This window comes from Thamnophis elegans, chromosome 9 (genome assembly GCF_009769535.1).
Source record: "Thamnophis elegans isolate rThaEle1 chromosome 9, rThaEle1.pri, whole genome shotgun sequence".
Classification (NCBI taxonomy): domain Eukaryota; kingdom Metazoa; phylum Chordata; class Lepidosauria; order Squamata; family Colubridae; genus Thamnophis; species Thamnophis elegans.
Window position 1 is genome coordinate 57823791 of NC_045549.1, and position 16146 is coordinate 57839936.

At 38.1% G+C, this 16146-nt stretch overlaps 1 protein-coding gene across 1 annotated transcript in view; it reads right to left on the reverse strand.

The window, feature by feature from the left end:
• LOC116512949 (gamma-aminobutyric acid receptor subunit alpha-2) overlaps positions 1-16146 on the reverse strand; it is a 145754-nt gene that overhangs the window by 31821 nt on the left and 97787 nt on the right. The window contains exon 7 of the mRNA XM_032223650.1: positions 508-651. Within this exon, the coding sequence (XP_032079541.1) occupies positions 508-651 (144 nt within the window). The remainder of the gene's footprint in view (positions 1-507; positions 652-16146) is intronic.

Genomic DNA, 16146 nt, shown 5'->3' on the forward strand with positions numbered 1-16146 from the left:
ACCAAAGAGGTGCCAAACCTCAAAGCCATTCTCAAAACACCAAAACTAAATACTATTGGACACTGATGGACTAGGGTAGGCCCAGGAAGATGGGAAAATCTCAGGCTTTGTGTGAGAATAGTCAGATCCAGCTTTGTTTACAATGAAACTGCTTTCACATCAACCATGGAGTCGAGGGCTTTTCTTTCCTAAGTGCCTAAGCTGGAATAAGCCTGACACTAACTTAACAACTGCAGTAATTCACTTAACCAACATCTCACTTAGCAACAGAAATATTGGGCTCAATTGTGATTGTGAGGACTACCTGTAGAACATCTCTAAGGTCCTTTCCAATGTTATTATTTACCTAGTTTTATATTCCAAATTAAACTGGCAGGTTGATCCCATATTGCATATTTTTTAAGAAAAAGAAATAAATTGTATCTTGACTGTTAATATAAAGAAGTACAAATATTAAACTGGATTCTTCATCAATGCTGTATGTTATTTCTTCTTCCCCTTACTAACCTGTATTGGATTTGGAAGTTTCCTGTCCAATTGTTTGGCCTAGGAGATCATACTGATTCAACCTTGAACCATCTGGAGCTACTTCTACTGAATTTGATGCATTGAATGTCCACTTGTAGGTTACTTCTGCTGTTGTATATGCATCTAGCAAGAACAAAAAAAGGGGGATTCAGAATATTTGAGAGTATTAAATAATTTCAAGTATGAATTAAATATTTAAATCTCTAAATAATGATAGGGACATTTAAACAGAAGGTATTTTACAATATAACCAAATATGAAAAAGTACAACCCAAAATAAATTATTTCCCCAAATTAATTCATTTCTTTCTTTTTTTTCTTTTTAAAGGTTGTTTTATTTTGAACACACAATAACAAAGACATAAACTACATTTATACAGTACATCACACTGGAACTTCACATTCCTTTTTGTAACAGCTATCAATCGGTACCTCTTTACATACACTATTTTCCCTCACAATACGTTTCTATACAGTTTCACATTTTTAACCCTCTTATTCTAGTCACTGTGATAATATGTAAGATTAAATATAAGGCCTCTTTGTTATATTTAGTCATCGTTATGCCCAATAAGAACATCTCAGGTTTCCAATATATTTGCTTTCCTGTTATGGTTTCCAGCCAGTTTTTAACTTTTACCCAGTGTCAGCTTCTGTTTTGGAACTATAATAGGTTTATGGCCGCCCTGAGAAAACGCTTTGATCACCCGCTCACTGATCAAAAGGCCAGAACCAAGATGAAAACCCTTACTCAGGGAAAAAATCCAGTGGCTGAATACATCCAAGAGTTTAGTGAACTGTCGGTGTATATGCGAGGTGGGTTGGAGGAGGCTTCAAATCTCATGTTAGAGCTCCCAGACTTTTGCGTAAGTTCTACACCAGTTATCCTGATAAGCCTTGATTTTATAATAGATGTATATGCTATATTGTTATTTTTTATTGTTTTTCCTCTCTCTTTTCCTGCAGGGATGATATCTCTTTCTTAAAGAGGGCTAGATGTCAGCCTCTGTTTTGGTTACTTGCTTACGGCTGCTTTGTTACGGTGGCATACTATCGGCTGCCATAGGAAGGGGGGGCATGGTATTGGGGAAGGGAATAATATTGTACTGGAGGAGTCTTGTTCTCACCATCTTCTGCACATTCTGGTGGATGATGTTTGGACTTGGTCAAAGCCAACTGTCTCACATATCCCCTTGATGAGGCTGTTTGAAGATGCATCCCACATGACACCTTAGGGAGTTGCAGATTGGACATTGGGTTGGGGAATTGGGGGAGGGGGTTGGGCAAATGTTTGATATATATGATTTTGCACGTTTCTACCTCAGACCTTGCTTTACTTTGCTGCTATCTTTTCATTAATGAGTAAAAGTACTCTTAATTCTACAAATGGAGTCAACTGGTTTCTTTCTTGGTTGCTGAAGGAGGCATGCCTGACACCCAGTATTTTTGGGGCGCTTCACATGTTCACCATGTGTGGTAATATGTTCCATGTGCTTTGCCACACTTCCAACACTTTGGTGATACCCTAGATGATATTTTTGCTAGTCTTGCGGGTGGTAGATGCCATCTATAGAACATTTTGTACTGGTTTTCCTTGTATGCCACAGACATAGTCAATTTTAAATTTATTCCCCAAACCTTTTCCCATTTTTCCAATTCAATATTGTAGCCAAAGTTCTGTGCCCACCTTATCATGGATTCATTTACTATTTCTTCCATTTTGCATTTTAGTAGACATTTGTATATTCTCCCAATTATTTTCTTTTCTGTGCTTTGGATGATCTTATCTAATTCATGTTGTTCTGATTGTATTTCATATGTTTTGATGCCGTAGTTGTATCCAGATTTAATTTGCCTGTATGTAAGCCAATCTACTTTTATGCCTTGGTCTGCCAATTCTTGCATTGTCTTCAAATTTCCCTGTTCGCTAATTAAATCTTTATATATTGTCAATTTGTTTGTATCTATAAAATTTGGGTGTGTCATCGTCCCTATCGAGGAAAGCCAATTTGGAATTTTGGTATAGTGGGCTTTTTTTATTTTGTGCCAATTTTAAAGCAGCGCATTTCTGATTAGGTGACTTTGAAAATACTTGCGGGTTTTATTTTTTCCATCCCATAGAAATGTGTGCCATCCCACTTGCAAATCATGTCCTCCTAGGGCAAAGATTCTTTTGTTTTTCAGTTCTATCCACTCCCTCAACCATGTTAATGATGTTGCTTGAGAGTATAGCTCCCAATCTGGGAGTGCTAAACCTGCCCACTCCTTACTATCTTGCATTAGATTTAATTTGATCCTTGGTTTTCTCCCTTGCCGTATAAATTTGGATGTTAATTTATTTAATTCTTCAAAAAATGATTTGCCTGGATTAATTGGTGCTACTTGAAATGAATAAAATTCTTGGGAGAATATTCATTTTCATTGTGGCTACATGCCCCATTAGTGATAATTGTATATTTTTCCAACTCTGTGGGTGATTCTTTATATGTATTATTAATTTATTATAATTGTCCTCCTTAATTGAAGAGCACTTTGCCAACACCCAGATCCCCAAGTATTTAACTTTCTTAGTTATTTGCATTTTAGTCGTAAATTCCAATTCATTTTCTTATTTTTTCATCAATTTTTTTTATTATTTTTGTTTTTGTTAATTTTTAAACCTGACACCTCTCCAAATTCTTCTAATTTTTTTATTAACTTAGGGCCAGATTCCAGGGGGTCTTCCAATATAAACACTAGGTCATCGGCAAAGGCTTGAATTTTATATTCTCCATTTTTGATCTTTAATCCTTTTATCTCCTGATCTTTCCTGATTTTATTTTGGAGTATTTCCAATGTTAGTATGGACAGCAGAGGAGAAAAGGGGCATCCTTGTCTTACTCTTTTCTCTATTTCGATCTTTTCTGTTAAACCTCCATTCATAAAAACTTTGGCTGTTTGGGTTTTATATATTTCCCCTATTATTTTTATAAATTTCTCTCCAAATTTCATTATTTCTAATTGTAGCATTATAAATTTCCAGTTTATGTTATTAAAAGCTTTCTTGGTATCAAGGAAAACCAGTGCCAATTGTTTGTCAGGGTGTACTTCATAGTATTCTAGGATGTCCAATATAATTCACATATTGTTTTTGATCGGTGTGGTAGAAATCCATTCTGGTCTGTGTGGATTCGTTCTATTAGTATCTGTTTGATCCTTTCTGATATGATTGCAGTAAATAATTTATACTTTTAAAAAAATTATTTAAAAAAAAGAAATCAAGCTCAACTGGACGGGGAGGCGGGGCTGACATTGCTACAACACGACATGCAATCTTGGGGCTCCATGATTGCTCTCTATATGTCTGTTGCTGGATGGTCCTCTTGGACCTCTCCCGAAGAGATGGTGATAGAGAAGGGCATGCCCTGCTGATCTCAGGGGCATCGCAAAGATTGATCCAGGAAAAGCTCTTTCCTCCAGTTACAAGAGAAGCAACCATTGAGGCTGCACAAGGTTGGGACAGACCCCTGAAACGGAAGCAGAGCAGGAGAGAGAGTGTGTCAAAATTGGTGAGATAAATTTTATTATTGGAGAACACCCAAAAAGATTTATAGCAAAATTAAAATTCAAGACAGAAGAGAGTAAGCGACAGATTAAACCTGTATTAAAATTAGTGTGTTATCTTTTTTCTTTAACTTCATTTTCTTTTTTTGGATGGAATTCTTACAAATGCCTCTTATTTTTTAAATTGGACTGGTCTCTTTCTTCCTTCTTCTATTTTTCCTCACTTTATGTATTTGTGGAGCAAGAATCTCTTTCTTTTTGCTAACGTACGGGTGGATTTTATCTTTTAATTTTTTTTCTTCTGAAGCTCGGAACAAAGAAAGGGCTAAAAGCAGGAGAAAAATAAGTAACACTGCCACCTAGAGGATGGAGGCTTGGAAACACTAATTCCTATGAACATTTGATTTATATTTTATATCTCAAAGTCCTTGACTCTGTTTATTGAAAGGAACAGTGGGAAGAGTACGATTTGTTTATACAGATCCTCCTTTGGAGTATTATCACTAGCCCAACTGGATTAAAGAGAAAGCCTGGACTTGAAAGATGTAGTGAATTTGTTTGAAATTTAACAATAAGCCTTGGATGGTTTAGTGGCAGTGCTTACAACCTGGAAAAATGGCACAACATGAAGAAGAAAAGGAATTAACATTGCAAATAATTATGTGTTCTGCCCCCCCCCCCCGGGCCTGTGAATAAACCAGAACACAGGCTTGGCTGTTTGTCACTGTTCAATTACTGAGATAACGAATCCTTTGTCTGAGGGCCCAGGCAACTCATGTTCAATAGAGTAGCTCTGCAGCAACCCAGATAGTTCAAACAAACCAACGCAGATAGTCCAAACGAACAGACACGGCTAGAATACACAGGTAGATTTTCTTAACTACTAATTCAAATGGTTGTTTCCAGCAAATGTCCCCTCCCAATGCCTCACCTATAATCTCTCTTGGGAGGGGCCAATCAACAACCACCCGTGCTTAATCATCTTCTGTTAGTCCGCCTACGGAGTTGCTGCTTCCGTTTCTCAGCCCTTCTCAATCTAGCATCAGGGACAAACTGCCTTTGATCCTCCCCACTGCTCCATGCCTCAGGCACATCCTGGTGGCCAATCAGCCTTTCTGGTCCCTGCTCTGAGTCTGAACCCTGCCCAGGGTTCTCCACATCGTCTAGGGCAGACTCATCTGGTTCCTCACTATCCGAGTCCATCAGCAGCTCAACCGGATCCTGCTGAGCCACAACACTATCCCTCACTGCAGGGCCCTTTCCTCGGGTCTGATGCTTGGGGTGCGGCCTCAAGGGCCATTGTGCATGGTAGGTCTGCACCAAAGCGGGGGCGTGCATGTCTGTCACATTGGCCCAAGTCCCCCCCATCTGGCCCATCCTCCTTCCAGTCCACCAAGTATTGGAATTGTCCCTTTAGCCATCTTGAGTCCAGGATCCCGGCCACTTCATGCGTAAGCTACTTCTCTGCCTCATGCGGTGACAGCTGGGGCAGAGATGGTGGGTGGAGAGGACAAGCCGACCGCTCAGGGACCAGGAGCGAGTGATGGAACACTCTATCCCAGACTTCAAATATAGATGAAGAAAGGGGAGAAAATTTGGCAGAAACAATGAGAGTAATTTTGGCAGAAGCACCAGTGAAAACCAAAGGCAAGATGATGGAAGAAACAGATGGAGGGTTTCAACTCTCTATAAGATATAGAATGAACAACAGGTTGCTAAGAGAAGTCCACATAAGACTTATCAAGAAAACACTTAGAATACAGATTCTACCAATGGTAAGAGATATTGAATTGCACTATTACTGGACAGATACAGGATAATGAAATGAAATGTTACAATAAAATCAAGTTAAACTTAGTTAAACTTTGAGTATTATGTAAAAGATAAAGCAATAATAGTTATAGTCAAATAAATGATTAACAATGATAATAATGCATTTATATATACTAGATTGATACTATGAAATTTTATATAAAAACTGTATACATATATTTTAGATTGATGATGTTAATAATGGGGGAAAAACATGGAATTAGAAATTATTAGAGAATGTTACCAATAATAAAATAATATAATGACTTAGAATAGGATATAAAAATACTTTATTATTGGATATATTGAAGATGATATAATGAACTATTATAATATAAATGAATTTATATTTAGAATACCTTGTTTAAAATGAAGAAACAATAGTGATCAAACAAATGAAGTACTATAATAATAATGTATACAAATATATTTGATTGATGACATGTGACTTTAGATAAAATTTAAGCAGATGACTATGGAAAGGACGCACAAAAACCTTGTAACCAATCGACACACTGTACAAATTGAAGATGTTTTATGTTATATGTCTTGTTTTTTTGTTTAAAAATTAAAGAAAATATTTTAAAAAAAGAAATCAAGCTCAACCATTCATTCATTCATCAAATTTATATGGCCATATATCTCACAAAAATGTGACTCTGGTCAGCATACAATAAAACTGTAAAATGCAATATATATAAATAATTATTATTCAAAATGCATCAAATAATCACAATTTTAAGAGATGGTAGCAGTTAACAACAACAATGGAGCCACCTCAATACCTCATTTGTCCCCCCCCCCCCGCCGGGCATAACCTGGTTTTGAGGAGCCTCCAGAAAATCACCAGGGATGGAGACAGCCTCACTTCAGGGGCAGGATGTTCCATATATGCCACAGCAGAAAAGGCTGGGGACCTGCCAATTGTAGATCCCTAGTAGATGGGATGCCCAACATGCCTCTTCTACCAGATCTGATCAAAAAGGCAAATATAATTTGGGATAGACCATATAATCTATCAAGAGAGATATGCTGTTACCCAAGAGCAAAGATCAAAGATATGACAGAGAGACTTACTAAAATAATAAAACCCACAGATTATTATGTTTTTCTCCTCTTTCATTTGGGGACGAACAATACACCTAAGAGCCTGGAAAAAAATCAAGAAACTATGAGCAACTGGACATGAAAGCCAAAGAGATAGCAGTACGGGTAGTTTTTCATCATACTTCCAGCATAAGGTGAACATCCAATGAAGGAATGGATGATTTTAGAAGTAAATCTGTGGCCCCTGTGATGGTGCCATCGAAACAACTTTGGATTCCTAGAGCATAGTCCATGTTAGGTAAGCTCCTTATTAGGAGAATGAGTGCATACAGAGAAGCTTAGTGAGAGTGGTTTGGAAGAATGCATTCTGACTCCATCTTATGGCCACTTGAGGTAACAGCAACCAATCACATTTACAGCAGATTTACACATATACTTAAAGGTACAGCATGGTTTATATATTGCTAACCCAACTGTTAGCTTACATTCCTAACAGTCCATATCAGTGGTCCCCAACCTTTCTGGATCTATGAACCACTGACAGGTGGCAGCAGCAGCGGTTTGATATGTGCATGTGCCATTTGCACAAATGCAGCTTGGTGTGCTTGCCCGCCAAATATCAGGTCTATATTACCTTCATGAAGGGCTTTGTGGGGGTTAGTTCTGCCAGGAAACAGAAAAAGGGCAGTTCCAGGTAAGCTATTTTTAGCCTGCTGATTCCCCTGGTCTTAATGGGTGTACTTAAGAATTTAAGTCTTCCTTTCAGCTGGTACTTTTGCCTGGGACTTTCTTAAAGTGGGATGGGCTGGCTTGAGTTTCTTGACACTGTTTTCTGTGGTTTCTGGTTCTGTGAGGTTTCTGGCACTGTCCTTTATGCTAATACGTCCCACAATGCTTTGATAGTTTTTATTCCAGTGGCTTTGTCTTTCCTGTCCTTCGGGTTAGGGAAAAAACTGGTTTCATTTGCAGTCTTTTGGGGGAAAACTGTTGTTATTCTTTTGGTGTTTTCCTGGCACTGTCATTGTTTGTTTGTTTTTGTGTGTGTGTGTGTGTGTGTGTGTGTGTGTGTGTGTGTGTGTGTAATGTCCCGAAGTTATCTACACATGATGAAATACTAATAATATTTGCTTATACATTTTAGTGACCTTTTCTTACATAATTTGTGTTTTCTTTCATACTTTTAGATTTCTAACTATTTCTGTTAGTTAGCCATTAATAAAACAAATCTCACATTAAAAAGTATTAGAAGTTTATCCTTGATTTCAATTGTCCATTTGTTCATTTTTGCACATTTTAATATTTTCTTTATTTATTTTCATATCTTTGTTTTCCCACTGTGGTGAAAACACAATTCCAACAGTTGTTAACACGTGTAAAATTAAATATGTATTGTATTCCCTTTGAAATACCCAACAAAATATTTCTGATTTTAAATCCATATCTTGCTTTACCATTGCTTCTAACCATGACTCCACTAACTCTTGAATAGCTACTTTGACTCACCTAAATACTGAACCTAATTCATATATTCCTGTTTTTTGAACTGAGGAATAAATTTCAGAAAAATAATTCAGTATTGCTCTGTGAATCTACCTATGAAATTCATTCTTCTTGATCTAACTTCTTAGATGAAAAACTAGATCTTTCTTTTTTGTTAATGGACATCCTTCCTGAAAAGACTACTGTGGGAATCTGCCCCATAATTGGCCAGGTAGATTAGCTGAGATCAAGAGAATAATAAACTATTTGAATTGATCCCAGTGAACATTTGCCAAGAGCCATATGGAAAAAACAGTCCTGGGAAAGCTTTTAGATAAGAGAAAGCCGAATTCATTTCAAGTGTTTATGTGAATAGCAATACACGGATACACACAGAAATGAGAGGCCTCTATTATCTGAGATATAAACACACAGAATTAGCCTTGCATCCTTTTGCCGCCTCGTGTAACAAATCAGTTACTCCCAGATGCCTAATGTAGCTCTCTGTGTGATTTACAATTCTATACCTCCTCATTTCTCCTTATCAAAGCAACAGTAAAACCTTTTGTTCCTCCTCCCTGCCATGATGTGTAATCAAGAAGTGATTTGTAACATACTGTGAAATCCTTTGTTTGTACTAACCACCGATGAACCAGTTTCTTTGAACTTTCCTAATAAAAAGTGCTCTGGTTAAGCCAGAAACCACCATTTTCACCCAGCCTGCAGTGTGCGTGTGTGTCTCATTGCCAAAGCAGCCTAGGAATCAGAATTTGTGGAGTGGTCCATCGGATTGGGAGAATTCTTGCATTCTCAATGCAAGCTTATTCTTTCAAGTGGTGACCCCGACGTGATTCATTTTACAACGCCAGGAGTCAGTCGAGGTGCGACGCAGGGAGGCCCGGACAGGTCGGACGGACCCACAGCGTGCCCAATATCCTCATCTCTTACTCAGCGCATTTCGTAAGTATGGGGACAGGTTTGTCTAAGGGGCAGAAGGCCCACCTTAAGGGAACAGGACCCCTGTCCAGAGAGCAGAAGGCTCACCTTAAGGAAATTGGACAGATTATTGGAGCTCATAAAATTATATTAAAGGATAAAACTGAACTTCCCACAAAGAAAGACACTAAAGAATTAATGAGATACATTTGGCAGAACTGTCCGTGTTATCCAGCATTTGGATCCCTTAATATAGACACATGGACGAAAATAGGCTCCTATTTACACGAGGAGCCCAGAGCACCCACAATCATATTAATCAGCTGGAAGGCTGTTTTAACCGCTCTCTGTCTTCATCACGGAGACACATTCACGCTTTCCAAAAAGCAGGCAGATGAATTAGCATCTTTAAACCCCACTGCCCCTCCCAAGTATGAGGAAATAACAACAAAAGCTGTAGGGGGAGAGAAAAGGGAAAGCAAAGAGGAGATTTTAAAGCAAACTCCTCAAGAAGAAAAATCCAACACCCCAGAAAAATCTGATATCCCTCCTAAAAATGAAAAAGTAACAACAGAAATTGCAGAGGAAATTAAGGAAAAAGAGATCAAACAACAAGTTCCTCAGGCAGAAAAATCTAATATTTATCCAGTTTTAAAAAGTACTGAGTGCTCACTCGGTCCCCTCACTGCAGGAATGCAAAAAAAGAGAAGTGGGGACGATGTAAAATTGGATGACTTGAAAATGTTAGCCACCTTTCCTGTTGATTTTGCAGGACAAAATCCTGTGTTCACCCCCTTGTCACATAATATTTTAAAAGATTTAAAATCAGCCATAACAACTTATGGATTATTGTCTCCATATGTGCAAGGTTTATTGCAGAGTTTGTCTGAAAATTATGTTTTATTGCCAAATGAATGGTACTCAGCAGCAAAAATACTTTCCACTTGGCAGATCGTCACGGAATGTTTAAAAACTCATGAACAAGCCGTGATGGGGGGACCAGACACCCCCCCGCTATATTTGAAAACCTCTTTGCTAAATTCACACTCTGAATCCAAGGCTTTCTTTTCCCTTGTATGCATGCCTTTGTTATCTTCAGCCTTTGAAGCTCTTCAGCATTACACTTCGGGAGATTAATTTTGGGGCATTCAGCTAGCCCCACACAAAAGGCTGCCTTTTATTTTCCTTCTCATTTCAATCTCTTGGCAAGTGAATCTGCCAGGCTTTTCCTATTTTCCTCTGGTGATTCCGGCTATTTCTATTTCATTATGCCACTTTTAGTCTTTCCTCATCGTAATTTCATGTCTCAAGGAGTTCTTGCTTACTGATTCTTCTGATTTCTCTTCTGATTGCTTTGAGCACATTTTTCTGCCTGAGCACCTGAAACTTTTTCACAGATGTTTCATTTCTCAGAAACATGCACTTTTTGCAGCTCTAATTACAAAAGCCCGTGTCAGATCTGAATTGGAATGGAGAAAAATGTTTTTGTGCGTGTATAAATGTGTGCCTAAGTTTTTGTGCACCCTCAAGGTAATTGTAGATAAGATATTTTCAATCCAAAAGACAGGGATTTTAAAGTGTTCAATTTTATAACAAATTTGCTGATTTTCTGGCCACCATCAGATGAAAATTGTTGCAGCTGTAATAGTTGTCTTTTAAAAGAAAAGTAGAGCTCGAGCCCCACCCAGATGCAAATGATGTGCTTAAGGAGATAGAATGGGCATAACTTTGAGCAAAAGTAAGAAATTTAGTAAGTAATGAGGTAAAGCCTGACTGAATGGGAAGACCTAGGTAATTGGACTTGATTACTTTGATGTAATGTCTGTTAAAAAAAATTCTTAGGTGTCCATCCCAGGTTCTATAATTAAGGCACGTATTCGACCGGTCATTTTAAAATTGCATGTTAACTTGTGGGGGAGAGATTTGTTGTCTCAGTTTGGGGCAACCTTAACTTTGGAATGAGAGAAAGAGTGATAAAAGAGTGAGAGAGAGGTAGAGAGAAAAAGAAAGTGAACAGAGGTAAAAGAGAAAGAGGAGAATTGAATTTAATTGATGTTTGATCAGCTAGCTAAGTTTATTTGGGCTTGAAGCCGTGAGGGAAAAAAGAGTAGTTAGGATTTAAACTGCTCTTTGAATATCCCCGCTGCTTGAAGAATGATTGAAATGGGATTTTTGTATGTGAAATTAATTTACACAGGCAGTAAGAAACAGTAAGTTGCAAAGTTGTTTAATGGTATGTGTGTGTATGCTTGTGTGTTATCATTTCCAAATTTGTTGAGAGAAAACATGTTTTAAAGAGCAGGATAGCCGTCTGTAGAATCGTTAAGCCCTGAGCTAAAGTTGATTGTTAACTTAAGTGATTGCGTGTGTGAGTTCCACCCCCCTCTTTCCCCCTGAGTCATTCTTTGAAAGGAAACAGGAGAAGGGGGGAGAGAGAGAAGCGTGTGTGTGTAATTGCTTTCAGACCTAGAGGGACATTGAGAAAATAGAGCTCATTGGCTTACGTATAGCTCTTTGAACTGATGGTAATGAATGTTTTGTATTAAGAATAAATGAAATGGATCCTTTAATGAAGCTTACACTAAAAAATGATACTCCCATATGGATTGATCAGTGGCCACTTCCTATTGTTAAATTAGAAGCATTAAAAGAAATTGTACAACAGTTGTTATTAGACAAAAAAATAGAATTGTCAAATAGCCCTTATAATACTCCTGTATTTTTAATTAAGAAAAAATCAGAAAAGTGGAGAATGCTTCAAGATTTAAGAAAGATAAATGAAGTAATTCAGCCCATGGGACCCTTGCAATGCGGTCTGCCAAATCCTAACATCATTCCTCAGAATTATGAATTAACAGTTATTGATTTAAAAGATGCCTTCTTCTCAATACCCCTACATAAAAAGGACAGAAGATTATTTGCATTTACAATTCCTGTACTAAATTATAGTGAGCCAACAGTAAGGTATCAGTGGAAAGTTTTACCCCAGGGAATGCTAAATAGCCCAACGCTTTGTCAATATTACATAAATAATATTTTAAAACATTTTAGAGCCAAGTATAGAGGTATCCTATTTTACCACTACATGGATGATATCTTGCTAGCAATAGAAAAGAATGCACAGGGTGCACATTCACAAGTAATAAAAGAGATCATACAAGGATTTAATGATAAAGGATTTAAAATTGCTTCAGAAAAAATTCAAACCATGCCACCATATTTATACTTAGGGCATAAAATAATGACATCCCATGCCTCACCAGTAATTCCAAAACTACCTGAAATGGATAAATGTAGTTTGGTGCAGTTACAACAATATTTGGGTTCAATTAACTGGGCACGCCCTTACATGGGATTAACTACAAGTCAGTTACAACCCTTATTTGCACTTTTGGCAGGAGGAAGAGCCCGCTGCAGTTCTCACGATAGGGAACCGAGAGAAACAGTGTATTCAGGTCATTGAAGCGGCCCTAGCAAAGAAATGGGTAGATAGGATGATTTTACACGTTCCTATTTCAGCAGCTATTTTCAATACTAAAAACTTGCCCACAGGGTGTTTGTTGCAAACACAACAGAAAAAAGTGTTAGTGATTGAATGGATACATTTGTCAAACACCCCGGGGAGAACAGTTTCAACAAAACCTCTATTGTTATCCCAGATAATTATAAAGTTAAGAGAGAGAGCTCGAGCTGTAATGGGAACGGATCCAGAAACTATTTACGTTCCATATCCACTACCTTGGTGGGAGAAATATTTTCAAATATCAGATGCACTTCAATTGGCCTTAAGTGACTATTTAGGGACAATTAAATACCACTATCCCACAGACTATAGGTTTTTGTTACTGAATCTACAACATTTACAATTGACTTCCTTACAAAGTAAATTGCCAATTAAAAATGCAGTCACAGTTTTCGCTGACGGAACTAAAAATAGGGGAGCTTGTGTGTATCAAATTTCAGGACAATGGGTGACTTACCACACCCCCCCTCAGAGTTCAGCACAGCGTTCTGAGTTGGCTGCCTCTATATTAGCCTTTGAGAAATTAAAAGACCAAACATTTAATTTAATTGTGGATTCATTGTATGTTTACCAAGTGATTAATAATTTGTTTGATGCCTATCTTTCACCAGCCTTAGATAAGCAATTGTTAGATATGTTTTTACAGTTACAACAATTAATTATGGATAGAAAATTTCAATATTTTGTGGCTCATATTAGGAGTCACCAGTCACTTACTGGAATACTAACAGAAGGAAATGATTATGCAGACAAAGCCGCTAGAGAAAGTTTTATTGGATTTGCAACTCCATGGGAAAGCCATGAGTATTTTCATCAAAATGCAAAAGCCTTAATGAAGATGTTTGGAATTTCAAAAACAGAGGCTGTAGCAATTATCCAGCAGTGCTCAACCTGTAGCAGACAAGGTAACGCAATTCCTATGGGAGTTAACCCCCGAGGAATTAAGCGTTGTGAGATTTGGCAAATGGATGTCACTCAATATCCTCCTTTTGCACCCTGGAAATATATTCACGTTACGGTGGATACCTTTTCAGGTTTTATTTTTGCAAGCCCACAGCGGGGGGAAACAACCAAACAAGTGATCAACCATTGTATGCGCTCTTTTTCAGTTTTAGGAAGTCCCCTGGAGATTAAAACAGACAATGGACCCGCATACAGTAGCGCTGCATTCGCTACCTTTTGTGATCAATGGAAAATTGTCCATAAATTTGGCATCCCATACAATTCCCAAGGACAAGGAATTGTAGAAAGAGCAAATTTAACACTAAAAATGATGCTTGATAAGCAGCAAGGCCCCTTTAAGATAGGGCTGCCTGAAATCCAAAACTGCTTGAGTAAAGCCTTATACACACAGAATTTTTTAAATCTTACAGGCTCACCTATAGCCTCCACAGCTGGGGAAAGACATTTTCAGAATAGCGTAGTCTCTCCCCGCCCTCTTGTTTATTACAGACAATTACCAGACCCTCAGTGGAAGGGCCCCGTGGAGCTCGTTACCTGGGGACGTGGTTACGCTGCCGTGCAACTCCCGGACAGAGTGTTGTGGGTTCCTGGAAGATGCATACGACCGTTTCATGAGAAATCAGTGAAGACGGGTAATACAAAGGATCCCGAAGCAAGCCTATCCCTTTTGTTTCAAGCAACAGACAACTAAAATTTCTATTGCGACCAATGTGCTGGTTCTGCCCGTGCCCCTGCGAAGCCTGTTGCTGCTCCCACTGTTATTCCTGTGAGCTGTGTGTTGACTGCAAAATCCCATGTGACATTGTGATAATTGAACAATATCTTGAGGAATATTTTAACTACACCGATCCCTCCCGTATCACTACTGAACTTCGTATTACACCCACAGTACAACAAGCTCTCGATAATCCTTTTTCTAACAATTATCACGTAAGATCTATTGATCCCTCTTTTGACGTCTAGTGCTAAAAATGAAAATCCGTCCGGAGCAAGTCATTGGCCGTCCTTATGTCCCAAGAGCACGGCAACCAAGATGCCCATTTTTCAGAGGACCGTCGCCTGGACAGGAAATGGGATTTTGGGATTTTTGGGCTCTTCCGATGTCTTGTAAGCATTTTCTGTTGCACCTTTTGCTAATGATGTTGGGGGTGGGAATTGTGCTTTTAATTACATGGGGGGCATGTGAATATGAACGCAAAAATAAGAAGGGAATAGTGGGGGATATTCAAGAAATTCCTTTCACACACAACCGCTCAAAAAGAGCGATCATTCCATACTCCAATGGGGAAAACTGCAATTCTCAAGGGATATGCATCTACCCTCACAATACATACGGAGAAGCCAATACACAAGTTACCTTAACTTGTTATTTGAAAAATCCAGCTGCAGCATGTTTAATTACATGGCAATTTTTGCCTGCAAAATTCAAAAAGGCATTCCAGTATGTGAGAGGTATTTCACACCCGAAAGAGAACAGCTGTTTATCACACATTAAAGTAAAAATTACAGAGAATTCTATAGGTTGGTATCAATGCATACAATATCAAAAAGGGTTACCTAATAAAATGATAAAAACAGAAGTAACTTCAAGAGCAAGCATAAAATTTCCCCCAGTTAGTGAGTGGTTCTTAACATTATTGAGTTATCAACAAGAGATAGGAGGAGGCAGCTTTCGCCACCTTACAAAAAGAGAGATAAAAGAGGACATTTGCACAGCCTGTTTACAAAAAACCAAACAAGGTACAAAAATTTCTATGACCTTAATATATTATACTATGAAACCTGAATGCAATGGAACTTTAATACCACCATGCACACATAATAATACATAATACAATCAGTGCTATACACCAAATGGGATACAATGTTATGAACCAAAAGCGGTAGGACCTATAACAAGTAGCATCTATGTTTATGGCTATAAAGGAGGATCTAGTTTAAAACATCAATTTCTTACAGCACAAAGATTATCAGGGTACATAGCCCATAATGTCTCAAAGGGAATAGCACCTGTTATTGTTTGTTTTGATACATGTTTAGCAATTGATATAGGGCAAGGAACAGGATCCGCGGGGGTAACCTGTGGAGGACAGTCATGGGAACAATCATATATCCAAAACCGTAGATATTTATTCACTCGCTCGACACTTTCATCACATGGAGGCTATACCCTACCGAGTGTATATTGGTATACAAGTGGCTATGGACCTAATAATTTTGATCTTTCTATTACTCCAGTTACTACTGATTGTCAATCCCATCACTGCACGCCACTCTGCCTTTCTGCGCAGGTAGCAGGTACTTTAGGTACCCGA